This window comes from Diceros bicornis, chromosome 11 (genome assembly GCF_020826845.1).
Source record: "Diceros bicornis minor isolate mBicDic1 chromosome 11, mDicBic1.mat.cur, whole genome shotgun sequence".
NCBI classification, from domain to species: domain Eukaryota; kingdom Metazoa; phylum Chordata; class Mammalia; order Perissodactyla; family Rhinocerotidae; genus Diceros; species Diceros bicornis.
This window is the reverse complement of record NC_080750.1, coordinates 39,394,395-39,420,927: the sequence shown is the minus strand read 5'-3', so window position 1 is coordinate 39,420,927 and position 26,533 is coordinate 39,394,395. Positions and strand designations below refer to the sequence as shown.

The following is a 26,533-nucleotide window of genomic DNA, read 5'->3' as shown; positions in this document are numbered from 1 at the left end:
TTTCTTCAGTATCTGCAACAAATCAAATTATATGCTTTCTCATCAAAACTGAGGGAAAGAGAGCTCTTAGGCAACAACAATGTAAAATGGACATTACATATATAGTATCAAGTATTACCAATCAAACATCATTATTTATCTTTTAGAGTGATGTCTTAATTTTAACGATAGTAAAGTACTTTAATGGGTCACTCCCAAACTATATTTTGCCCAAGATCCTCAACAATTGTGGATGGGGGGACTGGAGTTGAAGATGACATCTCCTATAAATAGGAGATTCTCCTGGCTCTGTTTTTGCTTCTAGACCATTACTCTTCCATTCTTGTGAGAAAGTTCATCATTTTTGGAGGGTCATGCAATTAATCCAACCTTATCACCCAGAATCACTGCTCATCATTGTCGTCTTAACTGACTCCCCTTCGCTCATTAAAGAGTTTGGGATCTCAGCCATAATATTCCACTTCTCCTCATCTGTTATAATCTTGGTAAATTTCAGTATCCACACACATGATATATCTAATTCCTAAAACATAGCTTCTAATACCTAGACTTCCTAAATCCAATTACTTTCCATCTCACTCTACCAGAGCCACACCTTAAATCCTGAAAATTGAAACTCAGATTATTGATTTGAGACTTCTCTTTTTTCTAATATATGCATTTAGTACTATAAATTTTCCTCTCAACACTGCTTTAGCTATGGCCTACAAATTTTGATATGTTATATTTAATTTTGTTTCAGTTCATGTTATTTTTTTTTTGTAATTTGTGTTTTTCCTCTTGTTTCTTTGTCATTTTTATGAAGTTTTATATCTTCCTTTCTGATCTGCATGTCTTGTATTTCCTCTTCTTGCCAATAATTGTCCTGGCCGGAACTTCTGGTGCTGTGTCAAATAAGAGTGGTGAGAATCTACATCCTTGCCTTGTTCCTGATCTTAGGAGGAAAGCATTCAGTCTTTTACCATAAAGTATAATGTTAGTTGTGGATTTTATGTAAATGCTCTTTATCAAGTTGAGGAAGTTCCCCTTTATTCCTATTTTTCTGAGAGTTTTATCATGTGTGGGTGTTGAATTTTTATAATAACTAATTATTGTAGCGTTTCACTCTTGCAATAAGAAATATGCATTCATTCCTCAACTATCTGATAGACTTTTAACATATAAAGCACATAAAGTGATTTTTACTCCAAAATGTCTGTATTTGGATGGAATATATAAATCTAAATAACTTCCCTCATTCATATTACTGATGTTGTTATGCTGGTTATTTATGATGTTAATATACTTGATAATACAATCATTTATCACCTACATTTTAGGAATGACTGAAGTGATGTGTAAGTGGGCATCTAGCTGAAACCAAGCAACATTATTTTGGCCTAATACCTACACTGAAGCTGAATTTTCTCATATCTTTAAATATAATTGTATCTTTTAAAAAACGTGACTGTACTGTACCTACTGTCCTACAACTTTAAAAAAATTTAGTAGTACGTCGTGAATATCTTGACCTGCCAGTGCATATAGATTTATATCCCTTTAAAGGTTACATGATATTCTATTATATGGATGTACCGTAGTTTATATATCTGTTTCTGTATTGGTGGATATTTAGGCTATTTTGAATATTTTATTTATTTATTTATTTTTTGGCGAGGAAGATTGGCCCTGAGCTAATATCTATTGCCAATCTTCCTCTTTTTGCTTGAAGAAGATGGTCCCTGAACCAACATCTGTGCCAATCTTCCTCTACTTTGTATACGGGACACCGCCATGGTATGGCTTGATGACCAGTGTGTAGGTCCGCGCCTGGAATCCAAACCTGTAAACGCAGGGCTGCTGAAGCGGAGAGCGCAAACTTAACCACTATGCCACGGGGCTGACACCTCGAATATTTTATGTTTATAAGCAGTACTGCAATATATATCTTTATATCTTATTTTCTGAGCTTTTCCGTGTGTAATTTTTTAGATGATTTTTTTTTTTTGGTGAGGAAGACTAGTGTGAGCTAACATCCGTTGCCAATCCTCCTCTTTTTTGCTGAGGAAGATTGGCCCTGGGCTAACATCTGTGCCCATCGTCCTCTACTTTTTTATATGTGGGATGCTGCCACAGCATGGCTTGAGAAGCGGTGCATAGGTCCGCGCCCGGGATCCGAACTCGTGAACCCCAGGCCGCTGAAGTGGAGTGCGCGAACTTAACCACTATGCTACTGGGCCGGCTCCTGGATGATATTTTTATAAGTAGTTGAATTATTGGGATCTGCCTTTTCTGAGTTCTAAATGCCTCCCACCTCTCAGAGTGATTAGATGTTTGAGATGAAAAAAGAACTTTCCAGTATCCAGGGTTATGGAGTATAACTTCTTACCAAAGTTCATACTGTAGCCATTCTTACTTAGAATTTTTTCTCTGCCTTCTTCCCAACACAGAGATGTAGAGTATGATTTTAAAGCCTGGCTATACTTTTTTCTTAGTTTTATTTTTCTCTTCTCATTGCCAAAACTGTCCCCTTGCCATATCAACTGCTTTTTTTTTCGTTGGTACTTTCTTTTCAATTTTGTCTAGATATTCCTAATAGTACTCATTCTCATTTCTTATATATTTGAAACCAAAATTGACTCAGCTAAATATCTTAAATTTTATGTAAGATAGTTCCTGGTTGGGCATCTGTTACTATATATTTAAACATTTTAGCCTAGAATATTTGAGATAGGAATATTTTCTGATTAGCTCTCAAATAGTCATAAAACCAATAAACAGAGCTACTTTATTCTTCAAACATTTTGGTTACTAGAGATTTAGTATATTGTGCTGTGTATCATTCTTTTACTTAAATAACATGTGCTACAATAAATTCTCACCACGATTAGAGACCCCAAGATATGTTCAGTTTTGTTTGTTATTAGACTTTAAAACTTGTCTCTGACTATCAAGGCTTGCATTATTTTGCTTTAATAAATTTAATACCTGAAGTCTTTACTGTTTTGATTCTAGAATATCCAGTGATATCTTTGTGTGTGAAAGCTTGATCTTATTATATCATATATTTCACTAAAATTAAACTTTTTGAAATATTTTATTATGTGGACAAATGTAGTAAAGCAGCTACTGTTGTTTATCCAGAGATATTATATTTCATGGAGCAAGAATTGCTATTCATCTTTTTTACTTCTGGTGTGTGTATTCAATTTAATTGTATTTGGTTATCACTTTGTATAAAAAGAAGTTTTCTAAGGCACAAAATGAATTGTAGTCACTTAAGTTAAATGCAGAGCTAGCCTTGGTGGTCTACTGGTTAAGTTTTGGTGCCTTCTCTGCTGTGGCCGGGTTTCCTTTCCCAGTCAGGGAACCACACCAGCCATGTTTTGGTTGTTATACTATGGTGGCTGCATGTTGCTGTGATGCTGAAAGCTATGCCACCGGTATTTCAAATACCAGCAGGATCTCCCACGTTGGACAGGTTTCACTGGAGCTTACAGATTGGACAGACTGGGAAGAAGCACCTGGCCACCCACTTCTGAAAAATTGGCCATGAAAACCCCATGAATAGCAGTGGAGCATTGTCTGACATAGTCCCAGAAGGTGAGAAGATGGCACAAAAAAACTGGGCAGGGTTCCACTCTGCTGTACACTGGGTCGCTAGGGATCGGAATTGACTTGAGGACACTAACAACAAACTAAGGACACCAGTGATATTGGATTAGGGCATAATGACCCTATCTTAACTAATTACATCTGAAACAACTCTATTTCCAGATAAGGTTACATTCTGAGGTACTGGGGGTTAGGACTTCACCATAAGAATTTTGGGGGGATACACTTCAACTCATAACAAGGGGCGTCTGGCATAGTAGTGGTGTAGAGCAGGTATTAAGCTATCTAGTAAGAATACAGTTAGAGAGTAGGCTGCTCTGTGGTTTCTGTTCCTGAACTTATCAGGGCACACTACTATCTCTTAAAAGTAGGTCAGAATAGACACTGCTAGTGAATTAACACTTGCTATAGTAAAAGAGATGGGAATCGGCATATGTCACTTGAGATAGTTATATATTTTTTCAATTTCTGAGAAAATGCAGCTGATAACATTATCATATGTGTAGTCAGGATATGGGTTTATAAGCTGATATAAGAGAGAAGCCCCAAATAACAGTGGCTTAAACAAGGTAGAATTGTATCTGTTCTTCAGGTGAGAGTTTGGGTAGTGAAATGGTCCAGGGTTACTGAAGCAGTTCTGCAGTTAGCAGGATCCATAGATCTTTCTGCTCTGTATCTTCAACATGAGACTTACAGCATAGATTCCAAGATGACTACTCTAGCTCTTGCTATTATTTCAGCATCTTTTGTAAGAGGAAGGAGGAAAGTTGCAAAGAGAAATCATGTACCTTTCTTTTGAGAGTAATACCCAGAAGTTGCACATATTACTGCCTTTTCTCATTGGTCAGAACTTGGTCACATGGCTGGTAGCTTCAAGGAAAGCTGTGAAGTGAGATCCTTTGCCTGGGTGCCATGAACTAAACTTAAAACTCTATTATTATGGAAGAAGAAGAAAATGTAAATTGGGAGACATTGCAGTCTGAGCTACAGCATTGAAATTTTTCCTCAACTTCTTCCTATTAATTAAGTTTTTAGTGACTGTAAACATGTATAGGGTTGCATTCACTTAGGAATGGATTCTTATGTATAAATTGAATACCTTGAGATTGACACTTTTAAAAAGTGAAGACATTTTGAAGGATGCAGATAAATAAAAGGAGGTTATACTTTACTTTGTTTTATAGACGAATAGACGGATCCAGAGAAAAAAAGTGTTTTGTCACAAGAAATAGACAATATCTAGTTAGGGACATAAGCTGTGATTGTACTCTGCCCAATTTATCTGCTATGCCTTACTCCTTGCCACATCTTTGAGGAAAAATTTAGCAAGTTTCCAGGGAAAACTTAGCTTTACTTTGAAGTATTAGAATTTTCTATTTATTACAGTCTTTCCAGTTTTATAGATCTTTTGAAGAGAAGATAATTATTTTTGGTTATATGTGTTTCTTGGTTTTCTGAAAATACAAGTGCCTTAGGTTTAGTGATTAATTTCAGCTTAAAGCATTTTATTAATATAACCATTGAGAAGAAAATAATCATCATGCCCAATTAAAGTCCTAATATAAAACTTATGAAGCTTTATTTGAATTCTTTGAATAATATGCTTTAAAATTTCTTTAATCTTGTACGTTAAACTATAACCTATAGAAAGCATGTTATGCCACCCTGAAGGTTGCTATAAAAATTGTTTATGAAGTTCAGGCCAAGACTGAAATATATTGAAATGGAGAGTTTTGAAAAATGTTCTATATAGCAAAGGAGACCAAATCATGCTAAAATGCAGAAAAAGACTATACATCAGTTTCCAGCCTACATTATTCAAAAAAATACAACCATAAAAAAAGTAATAAGATTACATTTTCACATTTCATGGCTAGTAAAGTGCATTAGGCTGCTCAGATATTCATAACTTACTGTGACATTTGGGAAGATTACATTTTGTGGTGCAGAGCCATTACTACAGCTCAGATAATAACTAGCCAATGCCTGGGCTTGGATTATGATCCCTGTCATTGGAAACAAATTTGTGTTTTGAAGGTTGATCAGCTTCAAATAACTATTGGAAAGGGTTAACGTGACATACTGTAGACCGTGTGCCTGCTTTTTGGGTATAATAGATATGCATACATGTAATATATCAAATATGCCACACATTTGTATGTACCAATTTCTGCCATGAATTTTCTCCTTGAAAGGCATATTTTATAATATTTAAAGCAATGGAGAAATACTTAAAACACCTGTCTGGATACTACTCTCACAGTATAAACTCGATTTAAAAGCTGGTGAAATATTTGGGGGTTTTTTTGGGAAATTACTTTCAAAAATTCTATAGCTTCTTGGAAGGGTGGTTACGGATGGTAATAAACACAGGTAAAAATGAAAGATTGATGTAAGTAATATTAAGGTAAAAGTAATGTTTCTTAAGTTAGTTGCAACTAGGTTTTTGACCTATTTAGATCTGTGTAGGAGGATGTCCAAAAGTGTATATACTAAAAACTCTCCCTTTGCCCTCTTTCCCCAGATGCTCAGTTACCTTTTCAGAGGCAATCACTATTTGGTTATTTATGTATCATTCTTAGGTATATGTGTATATGTTTATGTTTTACACTCAAATTGTAGCCTACTATTCACACTTTTTTCCGCTTTGATTTTTCTTACCTAAACAATGTATTTTAGAGATCTTTTAGTGTCAGTTGGAGCTGCCTCATTCTTTTCAACGGCTGCATCGTGTTCTACTATATAGTTATACTAACCTATACTAAGGTTATAGTTTACTAACCGTTACCTTATAATGTTTTTTTGGGGGGACTGTTTCTTCTATTTTCTAGACAAAAAATGTTAAAATGAAATTCTTGTATCTTAACATCATTCCCTAAATGTATCTATACAGTAAATTTCTAGTTGTTAAGGTAACCATTTGTGTCTGGCTTCTTCTATTTAGCAATCTCTTGAGATTGATTCATATTGTTAACTGTATCAGTAGTTCCGTTACCAAATACTTTCCTCATTTATAACAATTTTTTCAGTTGAAGCTCTTTGTTTTTCCGGATATATATCATGTCATTTGAAAATAATTGTAATTTAAATCCCTCTGTTCTGATATTTATACATGTTGCTGCTTTTTCACTAAATGTGATTCTGTATCTCCAGAATAATATCAAATGATAGTAATGATAGTACGTCTTAGTCTTGTTTCTGACTTTCATGAGAATCATTTTAATTTTCCTATTTGAGCATGATGCTGGCTTTTCAGATGTGATTGATGTATTTTATTATCAAAGGAAGTCTTTTCCAATTAATAAATGTAGGAAGTATGATGGAAATAGAAAACCACCATTTACCAATGCCGCAGTAATAACAGTTGTAGGTAAAATCCATCAGTGGATGCTTAAAATTATGAGAAACAAGATGTTTGTATAGTCTCAAAGTATTCTCCTACAAGATGCTTTATAACTTAAAAATGAAATATAGTAATTTTAAAATGGAAAAAATCTGACAGACAACACCTTAAACAAGTGATCAAAGCTATCTTCACCATTAGCGAGACATATTGACATTAAGTATCCTCTGAAAGGATACACTGAGAAAGACACACACCACTTCTGGGGTATTTTTACCAAAAATGCATAACCTGAATTTAAAAATGATGAAATGTTCAGATTGGAAGACAGTCTGTAAAATGACTGGCAAATATGTTTCAAAAGTGTCAGCATCATGAAAGTCAAAGAATGCCTGTGCAACTGTCTCAGTTTTGAGAAGACTAAGGGGATGCTCATCCTGGATCAGAAAAAGGACATTATGGTGTGACAAGTGGCAACGTTTGAATAAGAGCTGTAGATTTGTTAATAGTATTGTATCAGTGTTAATTTCCTGGTTTTAATGATTGTATTATGATTATGTAATATATTCACATTAGGGGATGCTGGGTAAGGGGTATACAGGAATTCTATACTTTGTGCTTTTTGAGTGTTTGAAATTACTTTAGAATAAAAAGTTAAAGCAAGCAAATAATATTCAAAAAACAAAACAAAAAAAAGTCCATATTAGCATTCTTATGTAGCTTACAGAATTTTGGGGTTGACTAGGGAAGCAAGCATGTGTATTTCATAGCCAGGACCATGTAGCTAGGAGAACTGTCCCAGTCACATCAAGGGACTCTTTTAGCAGAAACCCAGCTGTCTTCTCCTTATGCTGCTTGTTACTGATGATGCGAAGAATTATACACTAAAATCTGTGCCGGAGATTTCCTAGAAGAACCAGATGCCTTTACCACTGTGTTTTCCAGGATTTCTTATCTCCCTGCATGGAGATATTGCCTCATGTTGTTCATTTTTCCATTTTTTCTTTCTCATGCCAGTGTACATCTTTGGCAGAACCTGGAACACGTATTGATCCTTGGCTGCGAGGAGTCTTGATTTCTTAATTCTGAACCTTCCTTGCTTTTCTGGAGTAAACTCTATTTGGTCATGTCTGTTCTTTTATGAGCTGTTGGATTTTGTTTTGTAAAGTTCACTTCTCCTAATTCTTGCCCACCTTTTGGGTTTAGGAATGCATAATGAAAAACCAAGAATTTTTCAGAAGGACAGGACTGTGGGTGAATCATGTATGTAATTATTTCTGACAGAGATCTTTTAAAAATCTAGTTAAAAAGGATAGCTCTGCAAAGGTAATTATAAAAATATTTTAATTCCTTTAAGCATTTGGGATTTGTTAAAATTTAAAAACCTTTCCTCTGTTGGAAGATGCTGTGGGTGAGATGGCAAGGTGGAGATAGGTCATTACAGCTTTCTCTGGATGGATTTTCTGATAGTAATAGCAGTGAAATTTTGTTGATTACTGACTTTGGGTGTGTGACTATGTTTAAGTTATTTTGATTATTGACAGAGAAGGAGAGGGATCAAAATGGATAGGTATAATAAACCAGGAATTTGACAAATTGTATAAACTCCAAGTTTTGTGTCCACTCTGAGCCTTTTTCAAAAAGCTTTTCATTTTTGCTGTGAGCTCATAGCTTGTGTAGGTAGCAAAGGACCTTTAGGTTACTGTGAGTAGTTCACAGAGTTCATAATTCATAAATGAAATATTAGATTAGAAACAATTACAGAGCTAAGTTAGGTCTGTATTAGTAACAAGGTAGTAGGTAGTGATTTACCTAAGACATATATTTGTCTTATTTGTTTTTGTTGAAAAATATTTCCATTTTTATATTCTAAGTCTTGCTTGACTTTGTGCTATCTTAACTTGAAGATTTTTTTAGAAGTTTATTTTTTAGAGCTGTGTGTGTGTGTGTTTTAAGATGCTTTTATTGTTGTAGGAGGCAGAGAAGAATTCTATGAGTAGTTATTGCCAATCTAAAGCTTAGGAGTGTGCTCTAGTTATATTGAAGAAATACTAATGCTTTTAATGTTTTGTTTTTTTTTCCCCTTTGGAAGTTGGTAGGAGGGCAGTTTGATTTGGAAATGAATTTCATTATCCAAGAAGGTGAGAGTATCATCTGCATGGTGGACCTACTAGAAAAATGTGACGTTACTTGTCAAGCAGAAGTCTGGAGCATGTTTACAGCCATTCTGAAGAAAAGCATACGAAATCTTCAAGTCTGCACTGAAGTAGGCCTTGTTGAAAAAGTGCTTGGGAAAATTGAAAAAGTTGACAATATGATAGCAGGTATGACTTTTTCTGTAGTATAATGGATGTTAAGAAATAAAGTTTGATTCTTAAATACTACGTTTTTCTTATTTTATTTAATAATATTTATTTAAGAAATATTTGAGCATCTAACATGTACCTGTAACTTTAGTGGCCAAACTCTTAAGTAAGCACAGTGTATTTTAATCCTTCAAGAGATATAAGTAGCTTAATTATTTTATTGTTTTCTTTGTTTTCAGATCTTTTAGTTGACATGTTGGGAGTGCTGGCTAGCTATAATTTGACAGTTCGAGAACTAAAGCTATTCTTCAGTAAACTTCAAGGAGATAAAGGACAATGGGTAAAAAAACCTAAATACTCTTTGGTATTTGAAAGTATCCTCCCCAAACGTATTAGTAGCTTTTAAGTAACTGATATTATTACACAGGGGTTAAATGTCAAGTTGAGGGAAATAGATCAATTAAAATAGCATTTAGATCTATAGAGCTACTTTTGCCATGACCTGACACAGGTGTGGACAAAGAGAACTGGGTGTTCCAGGCAGGCTAGTAATTTGGTCCTTCTTCAAATTGTGGTTCTGCAAATATGTATTTAACATTTATTAGAGGAAAAGGTAAGGACAGAGAAATAAGTGTTAGGTAGCTTCTCTTTCTGTTGATCTGAGTAGTTTAGCTGTGGCCCTTAAATTTGAATAACGGACTCAGTGAACAAAAGCTCTGCAGTTAATTGGATCCATCCTCCTTAGATGCAATTTAGTGGTCGTTTGCAATGGATGGTAGTGGTGGTCAACTTATTTTGAACTCCAGGTGCCTTATCAAACTGTTTCTTCCTACCATTTGGTTACTTACCCCTTAGAGGAATGTTAGTAAATATTTTCTCCATTTTTGTTGCATTTCTAGGCTTATTTTAGAGGTCATTGCCCACAGCTGATCCTTAATCTAGCTCTGTTTAAGTATAACTAAATTTGTGCTCTGTAATTATACGCTCTAATTAGTCTGTTAAAATGGTTAGACTCTAGCTTCTTTGTATGAAGCTGTAGTTGTCTGGCTGCTTTTAGGATTTTATCATTGATTTTTAGCAGTTTTATTATGTTTCTTGGTGTGGTTTACCTTGTCTTTATCCTTATAAGATTTCTTGCATCTGTGGGTTTATAATATAATTTTCATCAAATTTGGAAACATTTTGGTCATTATTTCTTCAAATATCATTTTCTTGTACACCCCACCCCTCCCCTTCTGGGACTACAATTACATGTATGTTAGCACTCTTGATAGTGTCTCACAGGTCACTGGGGTCTGTTCACTTTTTTTTTTCAGTCTTTTCTCTCTGTGCTTCATTTTAGGTTGCTTTTGCTTCTGTATATATATTTTTTTCTCCTGAGGAAGATTGGCCTTGAGCTAACATCCACTGCCAATCTTCCTCTGTGCTTGAGGAAGAGTGGCCCTGAGCTAACATCTGTGGCACTCTTCCTCTGTTTTGTATGTGGGATGCCTCCACAGCATGGCTCGATGAGTGGTGTAGGTCTGCGCCCAGGATCTGAACCTGTGAACCCCGGGCCGCAAAAGTGGAGCACCTGACCTTAACTGCTACATCACCGGGATGGCCCTATTGCTATATTTTTAAGATAACTGATCTTTTCTTCTGCAGAGTGTTAATTCCATCCATTAAAAATTTTAGATTTCAGATATTATTTCTGTAAATTCTATTTGGTTCTTTTTAATGTCTTCCATTTTCCTTATTATGTTCATGTTTTCGTTTAAATCCTTGGGACTATTTAGCATATTTATAATAATTGCTTTGAAGTTCCTGTCTACTAATTCTATCATCTCTGTCATTTCCTAGATCAGTTTTTTACTCACTGATTTTGCTTCTGCTTATAGGTCACATTTTCCTGCTTCTTATGCTAGTGATGTTAGACACAGTGAATTATTCCTTGTTGAGTGCTGGATTTTGTCATATTCCTTTTAAGATTATTAGACTGTTTTTGCAGGCAGATAAGTTACTTGTGGATCAACTTTATCCTTTCAGGCTAGTTGTAAAGTGTTTTTGGTCAGGTTTAGATTGGCTGTTACTCTAGGGCTACTTTAGCATTATTGTTCAGGCCTGACTTTTCTAGGGTCTCTGTGAATGACCCCAAGTTGCAGAGATGTGGCAAGAGGTAGTGTAAGACTGTGTTCTCTCCAGGGCCAAATAGGGTCTCAGACAGTTCCTGTCTCTTTATTAGCTATGGGAATTTTTTGACTTATAGCTGTCAATATCTTGACTCCACTTGGTTGAATTTTAAGGTAGAAATGAACAGTTTGGTATTAAGCCAAAGAGTCAATGCATATTTCTGGAGTTTCTTGTCTGCATCGCTCTTTCCTCTATAGTACTCTTCCCTGAAGCTTCTGTCCACCTCAGACTACCCATACTCCAATTTCTGCCTCATCAACTCAGTGAGATCTTCAAGTTCTGTTTGGTTTCCTTCTCACTGTGCAGTGGTATGGAAATTGACTCCAGGTGGAAAGTCTGGGTAATCTCAAGGCTTATTTTGTTCCCCTTTCTCAAGGATCACAGTCTTGTGCTACCTCTTCTTCCATGTCTGAAAACAGTTTTTGTCTTATACATTTTGTTTAGTTTTCTAGTTGTTTTTGGTGAGTTAGTAAGTCTAGGTTTTGTTACTGTCATGTCCAGAGGAGGAAGTATACTGGTTTGATTTTGGTTTTGATTTATATTCATATAATTTATTCTGAATATATAATTAACTTTTTTTGTTGGTGAATATAAAAAATTATCTGTAGGAAAATAGCAAAGGATATGAACAGATATTTACAGAGATAGAAACCCCACAATCAAATAAACACAAAAATCACTAATAATTAGAGTTGTTCAAATTAAAACAGTAGTGATATATCACCTTATATCTATTACTATCAAGGATTATAAAGTTGGCTAATAGCAAGTATAATTGGGGGAATAGGGTTATTTTTAATCTGTGGAATGGTTACTTGTGGTTGGAATGAACACCAGTTGAACCAACCTCAAGAGTAATCTAGCACTACTTAGTCACATAAATTACACCCATATCCAGTGACTTAGTAATTTGCTCCTGAGTGCATGTTCCAAGAAATTCTCACATAGTTCCATAAGGAATATACACAAGGATGTTCACTGAAGCGTTATTTTTGATGGCAGTGGATTGTGTACGTAGGTGTTTATCGTGGGGAGAGTAGATAGGTAAAATGTGTTAGATGCGTAGAATAGATTATTGTGTAACACTTAGAATCAGTGTATAGAGTAATATGAATAGATGCAAAAAGCAGGAAGAAAGTAAGAAACAGAATGATATATCTAACCCAACATCATTTAAATTATAAGTACAATCACACAAAAACACATTTTTGAAGGAACACATATAAAAAGATTAAACATGTTAATATATTTGCTTATGGGATTGGGAGAAGAGTGAGAATAGGTTTAGAGGATAAAGGGAAAAAAATAAGGAACTATTAATAAAACAAGAGCAAGGCCTTGCTCAGATGTTTATTTTATTTATGTAGCTTTTACTATCACATCAGTGCAGTGGAAAATCCCTATATAAATCTTTATCTGCTTTTCTGATTATTACTTTAGCACAGATTTTTACATATGGAAATCGTGTATCAATGGGCATGAACATTTTTAAAGAATCTTGAAATATGACTATTAAATTATTTTCTGAAAGGCTCTCCCAGTCTACAATTCTCCTAGCAGTATCTGTGGAGGAAAGTGCTTATCAATGTATTCTTTTGTTGATTGGTTTGTAGAAAAGGAAATTTTTTTTTAAATATTTTTATTTTATATTTTTTATTGATGTCATAATAGTTTATAACATTGTGAGATTCCAGTTGTACATTATTATTTGTCAGTCACCATATAAATGTGCCCCTTCACCCCTTGTGCCCACCTCCCAACTCCTTCCCCCTGGTAACCACCAAACTGTTCTCTCTGTCTGTGTGTTAGTTTATATAGAAAAGGAAATTCTGAGGAATGATTTCTCTAGATGGAAATGCTACAATACTGTATTTTTATTTTTGACTGCAGAGTTATTTTTGGTTATTTAATTTTGGAATTTATTTTAGAAAATCATTGTGATTGTAGTTACTTGTTATTACACTTTTATAATTGAGCAGTGTAGTTAATTGAAAATCTCTTCATCACCTAAGAATGAAGCTTTTCACTTAACATTTAGGTAGACAATTGGTGAACTCTTTTAGCAAGTTAGTACTGATAATTTAGAGCAGCTATCAAATAAGATGAAAGCAAGCCAGTGATTTCACTTGTAGTTTGACACTGTTTTGAACTTTTAACTTTTAACAAAGAGAAATATACTACACTTTATCTTATTTGCTTGTAAGCTGATTAAAATGATAGTGTATATCTGATTGTCCATTGCATTTCCTTGTAAATGTAAATGAGCTTTTTCATTTTAGCTGTTGGTTGTTTAATGTATTAGAGGAGACTTGTGCGTCAAAGAGGCATTAGTCAAATAGATATAATGTTACAACTTTTATACATGCTAGTAGAGGTATATTGTAGAATGAAATATGATAGGGAGATTTAATCCAGTCTCAGAGGTCAGGGAAGACTGCTCTGAGGAAGTGACCATTAAGATGAGCTCTAAAGGATGAGTAAGATTTATTTAGTTAAGAGGGAAGGGAAGTAGGCCTAGTGGGACATTTTAAGCACAAGGAGTAGCTTGTGTTTAGGACCTATTATGGGAAGAAGACAGAGAAGATATTGTGGATGGAGTGCAGGGAGAAGAGATTTAGGGGCAAAATGAGGCTAACAAGGTAGATAAAGTATGTGGTAGGCCATGTTAGGAGTTTTGGTCTTCATTTTAAAGGCTATGGGAAGCTACAAGAAAGACAGAATAATATAAAGTGAATAAATAGTGAATAGATAAAGTGAAAGAGTAGTGATTAAAAGGATGGACTCGGGAGTCCAACTGAGTTCTTACCCCATCTTTGCCACTTGATACTTGGGTGACCTTGGATGTGTTCCTCTTGTCTCAGATTCCTCCTCTATAAAATGGGATAATAATAATCTCTCACATGGTTATGAGGTTAAAATATTTTATTGTTTTTAAAGTGCCTTAAACAGTGGAACGTAGTGAGCATTATTTATTTGTGAAATTAAAAAGCGTTCTAAAGAGGGATGGGTGGTAAGTTGATGTAGTTTGTAATATTAAAAGTTCATTTTTGCTGCAGTGTGATGAAGAATTTCAGGTGTCAAATGGTATTGGCCCATATTTATCAAACACCTCATATGTCCTATAGTGTTATGGAAGAATGGCATAGAGTGCATTGTTTAAGATAGTTGGAAGTAACCTTTCTTTGGTTATTTTATATGCTTTTTAGTTTATAGCATTATTTGGTTATTCTTGATTATATATTAAAGTATGACTATATTAAAAAATAGGTATTTTTGTTGTATGACGAATAGTGTGGTTAATGAGTTGTTGATTATTTTTATAGCCTCCACATGCTGGGAAGTTGCTGTCTGTGTTAAAGCACATGCCTCAGAAGTATGGTCCTGATGCCTTTTTCAACTTTCCGGGAAAGAGTGCTGCAGTAAGTAAATCGTAATGAGGAAATCACTTGGAGTTCGTCTTTCCTTTGCTTCCTGCAAGTACTGTCCTGTAAACACCTCTGACAGGTTCTGTGTTAGGTGGAGATTTCTTTGCACGACCTAACTTAATCTTTACAGGAGTTGTGCATCTTACTTTTCCCTAACTGTTTTAGAGGTGAAGAAATAGCAAGCTCAAAGAAATTAAGAAAGCTGACCACTCACACCTTGGGGCAGCAATGGAATAAGAACCCAATTCTCTTTTTTTGTGTGTGTGTGAGGAGATCAGCCCCATGCTAACATCTGCCAATCCTCCTCTTTTTTTGCTGAGGAAGACTGGCCCTGGGCTAACATCCATGCCTATCTTCCTCTACTTTATATAGTATGCCGCCACACCATGGCTTGCCAAGCAGTGCGTCAGTGCGCGCCTGGGATCCGAACCGGCGAACCCCGGGCCGCCGCAGCAGAGTACACGCACTTAACCGCTTGCACCACCGGTCCGGCCCCAAGAACCCAATTCTTTTGAACAAAGCCATGCTGTCTTATGAATTTATCACTGCATTCTCAAATAGATCTTTGTGTGTAACACTTTCACTTTTATCTTTTTTTCCTTTTTTATTTTGAAGAGGATTGGCCCTGAGCTAACATCTGTTGCCAATCTTCCTCTTTTTCTTTTTTCTCCCCAAAGCCCCAGTATATCCTAGTTGTAGGTCCTTCTAGTTCTTCTTTGTGGGACGCTGCCTCAGCACGGCTTGATGAGCAATGAGTAGGTCCATGCCCCGCATCCGAACCGGTGAACTCCAGGCCGCCGAAGCGGAATGTACCAACTTAACTGTTGTGCCACCGGCCCGGCCCCCTCGCTTTTATCTTTTTTAACATCTTTCTTTAGCCTTACATTTCCCTATTCCTGTTTCTTTTGCACCTGGTGTATAGAATGAGAGTAACTCTTTGCAACTTTCTAGGCAGTTTTCCTGACTTGTGAGTTTCCATATTATATTAGGCTCAGCATTCTTATAAGCTGTAATCAGTGTACAAATAAGACAATTATGTATGGTAATAATAGCTCTAATGTTTCAAAATGTTATAGGAGTATATAATATAATATATATATATTTTTTATGGAAGCTTTTTTACCTCCTCATTATTGCACTGGTCTACCTGTTACAAGTGAACATTTTTTTAAAGATATTTCTGCTTGTTTTTTTTTTGAGCTTACCTTTTATTCATTTTTTACTTTGGTTCTCATATCTTATTTGCTTATTGGGCTGTATGTAGCCAGGGAATACTTGCAGAAAGAAAAGAGTGTTTTAAAAGGACATTTGTGATATTTGAATGTTTTGCACAGAATGCACAGCTTTCTTTGGAAAGTTTTGTTGCTCGTTTTGTTTTTCCTTTATAATTTTTCCTTAATAAGCATTTTAGATTTGAAGCTTTCCAGAATAACTTTACTTTGTTGGTATTGAGCTTATAATTTGTCTCTAACATAAAAAAGTATACTTATGGATTAACCTTTTTTTTAGTGCATGTTATAATTTTATTAGTTATAATTCTCTGAGATTGTAATGTGTCCGTTCCACTTACTTGCATGTGTCGTGGAAGTGGGGCAGTTCAGCTAAGCAGCTTTTGGAACTTTCGGAGAATAGATGTTTTAAATATACTCAATGACTCATTCCTTAAACATAGCTTTTAAAGAGAAGTTAATGGGCCAGCCCGGTGGCTTAGCGGTTAAGTGCGCGCGCTCCGCTACTGGCAGCCCGGGTTTGGATCCCGGGCGCGCACTGACGCACCGCTTCTCCAGCCATGCTGAGGCCGCGTCCCACATACAGCAACTAGAAGGATGTGCAACTATGACCTACAACTATCTACTGGAGCTTTGGGGAAAAAAAGGAGGAGGATTGGCAATAGATGTTAGCTCAGAGCTGGTGTTCCTCAGCAAAAAGAGGAGGATTAGCATGGATTTTAGCTCAGGGCTGATCTCCCTACCAAAAAAAAAAAATAAAGAGAAGTTAAAATATTCATGGGTAAATTATTTTTACAAAGTTTTCACATCTTCTACTCTCATTTTTCAGTGAGAGAGAACATATATACACAATGAATATGTATTCTTTTATTATTAATTAATTTATTTTTGCTAAGGAAGATTCGCCCTGAGCTAACGTCTGTTGCCAATCTTCCTCCATTTTGTATGTGGGTCGCTGCCACAGCATGGCTGCCGATGAGTGGTATAGGTCTGCACCCGGGAACCGGACCCAGGCTGCCGAAGCGGAGCACGCCGAACTCAACCACCAGGCCACGGGGCTGGCCGCTATTCTTTTATTTTTTTAGTATTGCAACATTCATTTTAAATCAGCCTCTTGAAGTCTCAATAGTATGATTACATAAATTTGGCTCCACAATGTTTTGCATGCTTTATGGAATATCTTCTACATATACAAGAATGTATGTGGGTATATGATATATATACATAAATGCATATGTAAGTCATAATAAAAGCTTGTGTAGTATGATCTTTTTTTAAACAGCTTTATTAAGTTGTAGTCCACATACCATGCATTTCACTCATTTAAAGTGTACAATTGAATGGTTTAGTGTATTCACCGAGTTGTGCAACCATCATCACAGTCAATTTTAGAATATTTTCATCAACCCCAGAAGAAACTTCACACTCGTGAGCAGTTGCTGCCCATTTCCCCCCAATCTCCCAGGCCTAGGCAACCACTGCTCTACTTTCTGTCTCTATGGATTTGTCTATTCTGGACAATTCATACAAATGGAATCATATGATATCTGGTCTTTGTGATTGGCTTTTTTCACTTAGCATACTGTTTTCAAGGTCCATCCATATTGTAGCATATATTAGTGCTTGATGCCTTTTTATGGCTAACTAATATTCTCATGTAATAATATACCACATTTTGTTTAATCATTCATTAATTAGTGGATATTTGAGTTGATTCCACGTTTTGGGACTGCTGGTGTGGGGTTTTGTATACAAGTTTTCGTGTGGACATATGTTTTCTTGTTTCTTGTGTATGTACCTAGTAGTGGAATTGCTGGGTCAAATTGTCTGTTTAACCATTTGAGGAACTTCCAGATTGTTTGCGAAAGTGGCTGTATCATTTTACAATCTCACCAGGAATTTATGAGGGTTCCAAGTTCTCCACGTGCATGCCAACACTTTTTAGTATTTTTTTATTTATTTTTAATTGATGTTTTAATAGTTTTTAACATTGTGAAATTTTGGATTGTACATTTTTGTTTGTCCATCACCATATATATGACTCCCTTCACCCCTTGTGCCCACCTCCCACCCCCATTGCCCCTGGTAACCACGATACTGTTTTCTCTGTCCATCTGTTGGTTTATATTCCACATATGAGTGAGATCATATAGTGTTTGTCTTTCTCCTTCTGGCTTACTTCACTTAACGTAATACCCTCCAGGCCCATCCATGTTGTTGCAAATGGGACGATTTTGTCTTTTTTAATGGCTGAGTAGTATTCCATTGTATGTATATACCACATTTTCTTGATCCAGTCGTCAGTCGAGGGACACTTAGGTTGCTTCCACTTCTTGGCTACGGTGAATAATGCTGCAGTGAACATAGGGGTGCATAAGCCTCTTTGGATTGTTGATTTCAGGTTCGTTGGATAGATTCCCAGTAGCGGGATGGCTGGGTCATAGGGCATCTCTATTTTTAATTCTTTGAGGAATCTCCATACCGTTTTCCATAGAGGCTGCACCAGTTTGCATTCCCACCAGCTGTGTATGAGGGTTCCTGTTTCTCCACATCCTCTCCAACACTTGTTGTTTTTTGTCTTGGTGATTATAGCCATTCTAACGGGTGTGAGGTGATATCTTAGTGTTGTTTTGATTTGCATTTCCCTGATGATTAATGATGTTGAACATCTTTTTATGTGCCTATTGGCCAGCTGTATATCTTCTTTGGAGAAGTGTCTGTTCATTTCCTCTGCCCATTTTTTCATCGGGTTGTTTGTTTTTTTGTTGTTCAGTTGTATGAGTTCTTTATATGTTATGGAGATCAACCCCTTGTCAGATGTATGTTTTGCAAATATTCTCTCCCAGCTGGTGGGTTGTCTGTTCATCTTGATTCTCATTTCGTTTGTCTTATAGAAGCTCTTTAATCTGATAAAGTCCCACTTGTTTATTTTTTCTTTAGTTTCCCTAGTCTGGGTAGACACGTCATCCGAAAAGATTCCTTTATGACCAATGTCAAATAGTGTGTTGCCTATATTTTCTTCTATGAGTTTTATAGTTTCAGGTCTCACCTTCAGGTCTTTGATCCATTTTGAGTTTATTTTTGTGAATGGCGATAGCAGATGGTCCGCTTTCATTCTTTTGCATGTGGCTGTCCAGTTTTCCCAGCACCATTTATTGAAGAGACTTTCCTTTCTCCGTTGTATGTTCTTAGCACCTTTGTCAAAAATTAGCTGTCCATATATGTGTGGTTTTATTTCTGGACTTTCAATTCTGTTCCATTGATCTGTGTGTCTGTTTTTGTACCAGTACCATGCTGTTTTGATTACTATTGCTTTGTAGTATGTTTTGAAGTCAGGGATTGTGATGCCTCCAGCTTTGTTCTTTTTTCTTAGGATTGCTTTAGCTATTCGGGGTCTTTTGTTGCCCCATATAAATTTTAGTATTCTTTTTTCTATTTCTGTGAAGAATGTCATTGGGATTCTGATTGGGATTGCACTGAATCTGTAGATTGCTTTAGGTAATATAGACATTTTAACTATTTTTATTCTTCCAATCCACGTGCATGGGATATCTTTCCATTTCTTTATGTCATCATCGATTTCTTTCAATAATGTCTTGTAGTTCTCATTGTATAGGTCCTTCACCTCCTTGGTAAGATTTATTCCTAGGTATTTTATTCTTTTTGATGCAATTGTAAATGGTATTATCTTTTTGAGCTCTCTTTCTGTTAGTTCATTATTAGCATACAGAAATGCAACTGATTTTTGTAGATTGATTTTGTACCCTGCAACTTTGCTGTAGTTGTTGATTATTTCTAATAGTTTTCCAATGGATTCTTTAGGATTATCTATATATAAAATCATGTCATCTGCACATAGTGAGAGTTTCGCTTCTTCGTTACCTATTTGGATTCCTTTTATTCCTTTTTCTTGCCTAATTGCTCTGGCCAAAACCTCCAGTACTATGTTGAACAGGAGTGGTGAGAGTGGGCAGCCCTGCCTCATTCCTGTTCTCAGAGGAATGGCTTTCAGTCTTTCCCCGTTGAGTATGATGTTGGCTGTGGGTTTGTCATAAATAGCCTTTATTATGTTGAGGTACTTTCCTTCTATTCCCATTTTGTTGAGAGTTTTTATCATAAATGGATGTTGTATCTTGTCAAATGCTTTCTCTGCGTCTATTGAGATGACCATGTGGTTTTTATTCTTTGTTTTGTTGATGTGATGTATCACGTTGATTGGTTTGCAGATGTTGAACCATCCCTGCATCCCTGGTATAAATCCCACTTGATCATGGTGTATGATCTTTTTAATGTATTTCTGTATTCGGTTTGCCAATATTTTGTTGAGGATTTTTGCATCTCTGTTCATCAGCGATATTGGCCTGTAATTTTCTTTCTTTGTATTGTCTTTGTCTGGCTTTGGTATCAGGGTGATGTTGGCCTTGTAGAATGATTTAGGAAGTGTTCCATCTTCCTCTATTTTTTGGAATAGTTTGAGAAGGATAGGTATTAAATCTTCTTTGAATGTTTGGTAAAATTCACCGGAGAAGCCACCTGGTCCTGGACTTTTATTTTTTGGGAGGTTTTTGATTACTATTTCAATCTCTTTACTTGTGATTGGTGTATTCAGATTCTCTATTTCTTCTTGGTTCAGTTTTGGGAGGCTGTATGAGTCTAAGAATTTAGCCATTTCTTCTAGATTGTCCAATTTCTCATAGCATTCTCTTATAATCCTCTGTATTTCCGTTGTATCCATTGTAATTTCTCCTCTTTCATTTCTAATTTTATTTACTTGAGCCTTTTCTCTTTTTTTCTTAGTAAGCCTGGTTAAGTGTTTGTCTATTTTGTTTATCTTCTCAAAGAACCAACTCTTTGTTTCATTAATCCTTTCTACTGTTTTTTTTGGTCTCAATTTCATTTATTTCTGCTCTGATTTTTATTATTTCTTTCCTTCTGCTGACTTTGGGCTTTGTTTATTCTTCTTTTTCTAGTTCTGTTAGGTGCAATTTAAGGTTGCTTATTTGGACTTTTTCTTGTTTGTTAAGGTAGGCTTGTATCGCTATGAGTTTCCCTCTCAGGACCGCTTTTGCTGCATCCCATATGGTTTGGTATGGCATATTTTCATTTTCTTTTGTTTCCAGATAGTTTTTGATTTCTCCTGTAATTTCATCAATGATCCATTGGTTGTTCAGTAGTGTGTTGTTTAACCTCCACATTTTTGTCACTTTCCCAGTTTTTTTTTCATGGTTCATTTCCAGTTTCATGGCATTATGGTCTGAAAAGATGCCTGTTATGATTTCAATCTTCTTAAATTTATTGAGGCTTGCTTTGTTTCCCAACATATGGTCTATCCTTGAGAATGTTCCATGCATGCTTGAGAAGAATGTGTAGTCAGCTATTTTTGGATGGAGTGCTCTGTATATGTCTACTAGGTCCATCTCGTCCAGTTTTTCATTTAAGTCTACTGTTTCTTTATTGACTTTTTGTCTGGATGATCTATCCATTGATGTAAGTGGGGTATTAAGATCCCCTACTATTATTGTGTTGTTGTTAATGTCTCCTTTTAGGTTTGTTAATAGTTGCTTCATGTACATTGGTGCTCCTATGTGGGTGCATATATATTTATAAGTGTTATATCTTCTTGGTGGAGTGTCCCTTTTATCATTATATATTTCCCTTCTTTGTCTTTCTTAACCTGTTTTATCTTGAAGTCTACTTTGTCTGATATGAGTATGGCAACACCTGCTTTCTTTTGTTTGCCATTAGCTTGGAGTATTGTCTTCCATCCTTTCACTCTGAGCCTGTGCTTGTCTTTAGTGCTGAGATGTGTTTTCTGGAGGCAGCATATTGTTGGGTCTTGCTTTTTAATCCATCCTGCCACTCTCTATCTTTTGATTGGAGAGTTCAATCCATTTACATTTAGGGTCATTATTGAAATATGAGGGCTTAATGTTGCTGTTTTGTCACTTATTTTCTGGTTCTTTTGTGTTTCCTTTGTTTCTTGTCCTGTTTGTTTCAGACTGCCAATTCAGTTTGGTTGTTCTGTCTTATGACTCTTCTAGTTTTCTCTTTGTTTATCATATGTGGTTTTGTTTTGATTATTTGTTTAGTGCTTACCTTGAGGTTTGTGTAAAAAATCTTGTGTATGAGACAGTCCATTATCTGATGGCCTCCTATTTTCTTATACTAAGTCAATTCAATCACTTTCCTCTTCCCCTTCTAAGTCGTTCTTGTTATACCTTATTCTATCTTGTGTTGTGGCTGTGTGTTTACAGTGATGAGGTTAAATTTATTTTTGGTGAGTTCCTTCCTTTCATCTTTGATTTTAGTATTTAAGTGATTGCTAACCTATTCCGGTAAAGATCTGGTATTTTTCTGAGTTTATCTACCTATTTTTCTCCTGGCTCCAAGCTTTGTATTCCCTTTCTCTTCTTTTTTTCAGGCCTGAGGGCCTTCTTGAGTATTTCTTGTAGTGGGGGTTTCGTGGCCATGAACTCCTTTAGCTTTTGTTTATCTGGGAGAGTTACTATTTCTCCATCATATTTGAAGAATATTTTTGCTGGATAGAGTATTCTTGGTTGAAAGTTTTTGTCTTTCAGTATTTTGAATATATCGTTCCAGTCTTTCCTAGCCTGTAAAGTTTCTGTTGAGAAATCTGCTGACAGCTTAATGGGAGTTCCTTTGTACGTTATTTTTTGTTTTTGTCTAGCTGCCCTTAATATTGTTTCTTTGTCATTGACTCTGGCTAGCCTTAGCACTAGGTGTCTTGGAGATTGCCTTTGCCTGTTGATATATTTAGGTGACCTATTGGCTTCGCTTACTGGTATTTCCTGCTCTTTCCCCCGATTTGGGAAATTCTCAGCTATTATTTCCTTGAATAGGCTCTCTGTTCCTCTTTCCCTCACTTCTCCCTCAGGAATACCTGTAGTTCTTATGTTACATTTCCTAATAGAGTCACATATTTCTCGGAGACTTTCTTCATTTCTTTTTAGTTCTAGTTCTCTTTCCTCTTCCATCTGGAGCATATCTGTATTCCTATCCTCTAAAATGCTAATTCTTTCCTCCATATTGTCAGCTCTGTTCTTTAAAGATTCCAGATTCTCCTTTATCTCCTCCACTGTGTTCTTCATCTCCATCAGCACTGATTGGTTTTTCTTTATGATTTCAATCTCTTTTGTGAAGAACCTCCTAATCTCATTGAATTGTTTGTGTTGTCTCGTATTTCGTTGAGTGTTTTTCTGATAGCTATTTTGAAATCTCTGTCGTTTAGATTATGGATTTCTGTGTCTTCAGGGTTGGTTTCTGGGTGCTTGTCATTTTCCTTCTGGTCTGGTGATTTCATGTATCTTTGCATTGTGGTTCCTGTGTTGGCTTTGTTTTTCCTCATCCTGGAAATCTGCTTGCAGTTTCCACCCGCTGCCACTGTCTGGTGGTAAAGGGCTGTGTAATCTAAGCCCCCTGCGCTCTGCCACGTTTTTTCCGCTGCGATCCGCGGGTAGGATTGCTTGGTCTGGTTTGTCGCAGATCACTTGGTCTGGTCTGGTCGGCTGAGCTGCAGGGTCCGGTTTGCAGGGGTGGGGGGCTCTCTCTTTTGCCCTCTAGGTCCCTGGCGTGGGGGGCTTCTTGTTTGCCCCTCATTATCCACTCTCTGGGGTGCTCAGATGTTGCTGGTAGCCCTGTGGCTCTTCTGAGTCCTCTGTGTGGGAGTTTCCCACTGGCTGAGAGAGCCCCAAGAGTTACGGTTTCCCCGCCGAGGGCCGCCCCTCCCCCCTATCTGGGAGCCCTGCGGACCGGGATTGCTGATCTAATGAGGAGGGAAAGGAGTTCTCCTTACCTCTCCCCACTTGCTCGGGGGCCCAGCACATTCCATTCTCAGATGTGTGGCAGTGTGGATCTTTCCGATCTAGCTTTTCACTGTCTGGGATTCCGTTGTTGGTCTGTGACTGTTCCTTTTGTTGTATCTTATGGGGGAAGAGTTCATGGGAAACTCACTCCACCATGACGCTGACATCACTCCCCAACACTTTTTAATGTCTGTTTTTGATTATAGCTATCCTAGTGAATGTGAAGTAGTATCTCTTTGTGGTTTTGATTTGCATTTCCTTAATGACTAATGATATTGAGCATCTTTTCCTGTTCTTATTGGCCATTTGCATATCTTGTTTGGAGACATGTCTATTCAGATCTTTTGTCCATTTTAAAATTGCTTTTATCTTTTTATTATTGAATTGTAAGAGATCTTTAAATATTCTGGGTACAAGTTTCTTATCAGATATATGATTGGCAAATATTTTCTCTCATTCTTTTGGCTTGTCTTTTCACTTTGTTGGTGGTATCCTTGAAAGCATGAAAATTTTTATTTAGTGAAGTCCAGTTCATATATTTTTTCTTTTGTTGCTTGTGCTTTTGGTGGCATAATTAAGAAGGATTTGCCTAACCCAGTGTCATGAAGATTTACCCCTAATTTTTCTTGTAAGAGCTTTATGTTTTAGCTTTTACATTTAGATCTATGTTCCATTTGGGGTTAATTTTTGTATATGATGTAAGAAGTGGTCAGCTTCCTGCTTTTGCTTGTAGATATCCAGTTGTTCCAGCTCATTTGTTGAAAAAAACTATTCTTGTTGAATTGACTTGATACTCTTGTTGAAAATCAACTAATCACAAATATAAGGGTTTATTCCTGGGTTCTCAGTTCTATTCTATTGATCTATATCCCTATCCTTATGTCACTACCACGCAGTCTTCATTACAGTAGCTTTGTGTTGTAGGTTTTGAATTTGGTAGTATGAGTCCTGCAACTTCTTTTTCAAGATTGTTCAGGCTATTCTGGGTGCGTTGCAGTATATACTATGATCTTTTAAATAAAATTTTAAACCAAGTGGTAAAGTCATTTATACAGTGACTTCTGAATACGATTTAAAAATCTCATGAAAATTCCGATTTGATATCACTACCTGTCTCTTTTTTTTTTTTTTTTTTTTTTGTGTGTATGTGAGGAGATCAGCCCTGGGCTAACATCTGCCAATCCTCCTCCTTTTTTGCTGAGGAAGACGGCCCTGGGCTAACATCGGTGCCTATCTTCCTCCACTTTATATGGGACGCCGCCACAGCTTGGCTCACCAAGCAGTGCGTCGGTGCGCACCCGGGATCCGAACCAGCGAACCCCGGGCCGCCACAGCGGAGCGCGCGCACTTAACCGCTTGCGCCACCGGGCCGGCCCCACTACCTGTCTCTTTTAATTGGAATCTCTTTGGATATGTTCATTGTAAGAAATGAAGCAAACAAAATGTGTGTCCTGCAGGTCACGTGGAATGTGTCTATCATTTAATTAAATTAACATCATCATTATGTATTTTGGAAAATTTATAAGTTATTAAAAGTCTTCCTCAAGATAAAGAGGTGATTCGTAGATATTTTGATCATGACAGAGAGTAGTATGTAGTAGAAATATATATATAGCATTGTAAAGTCTCATTTTCATGATTTCAATAATAAAGTTTTTCATGTGAGTGAATAACTCAAAGTTTTTTCCTTTAGGCTATTGCATTACCTCCTATAGCCAAATGGCCGTACCAGAATGGTTTTACGTTTCATACCTGGCTTAGAATGGATCCTGTAAATAACATCAATGTGGATAAGGATAAACCATATTTGTATTGGTATGTAGTTCTATAACTTAGTGTTATTATCTTACTTTGAAAATGAGAAGAATATTTAGAGGTAAAATGAAAACTCATTCTTTATAGTTTCAGAACCAGCAAAGGTCTTGGTTATTCTGCTCACTTTGTTGGGGGCTGTTTGATTATAACATCGATCAAGTCAAAAGGAAAAGGCTTTCAACATTGTGTGAAATTTGATTTCAAGCCACAAAAGGTATGTGATCTTACTGAGTTACAGTTGTGTTAACAAGTTATGCTAGCCTTCAAAATGCCTTGTTTTTATGTTATTGACATAATATGTGGTAAATCACAACTCTTTTTATACTATTTCAGAAAATGAAGTGTAAATTGCTGGACAATTATTATTAACCTCTCTGATTTAGATAATGAAAAGAGTGGATATTTCGTTATTTATAGAGTTTAAGAGAAATACAAGGGGAAAATATCAATGGCAATTATTTTAGTAGTAGTATTAGTAGTAGTAGTAGTAATATGTGTTTTTTCTTTTGTACCTTAAAATTTAGAGATTAATAAATGGTTTATCGACAAAATGTGTATATATACATATATAGATAGATAGGTAAATAGCTAGATAAAACAAATTCGGCAAAATGTTGACAGTTTTGGAATCTATGAGGCAAGAAAGAGGGTATTTATACTAAACTTTTTACTTTTTTGGTGTATTTTAAAATTTTCATAATAAAAAGTTGGAAAAATAATTTCACAATTAAGTTCTTATCCGTTGAGAGTTGCCTTGAATAAATATTGTTCCAGAGGTTGAATATTGAATTTAATAAAGGAAGTCTTATTTTATTTTTAGATTTAA

At 36.1% G+C, this 26,533-nt stretch overlaps 1 protein-coding gene across 7 annotated transcripts in view; it reads left to right on the top strand.

Annotated features, from left to right (window-relative positions):
* The window catches only part of LRBA (LPS responsive beige-like anchor protein), a 723,014-nt gene that overhangs the window by 68,059 nt on the left and 628,422 nt on the right, over window positions 1-26,533 (top strand). For all 7 annotated transcript variants that reach the window (XM_058550176.1, XM_058550181.1, XM_058550180.1 and 4 more), the window contains 5 exons: window positions 9,030-9,261; window positions 9,483-9,583; window positions 14,739-14,834; window positions 25,586-25,707; window positions 25,795-25,921. In XM_058550176.1, the coding sequence (XP_058406159.1) occupies window positions 9,030-9,261; window positions 9,483-9,583; window positions 14,739-14,834; window positions 25,586-25,707; window positions 25,795-25,921 (678 nt within the window). The remainder of the gene's footprint in view (window positions 1-9,029; window positions 9,262-9,482; window positions 9,584-14,738; window positions 14,835-25,585; window positions 25,708-25,794; window positions 25,922-26,533) is intronic.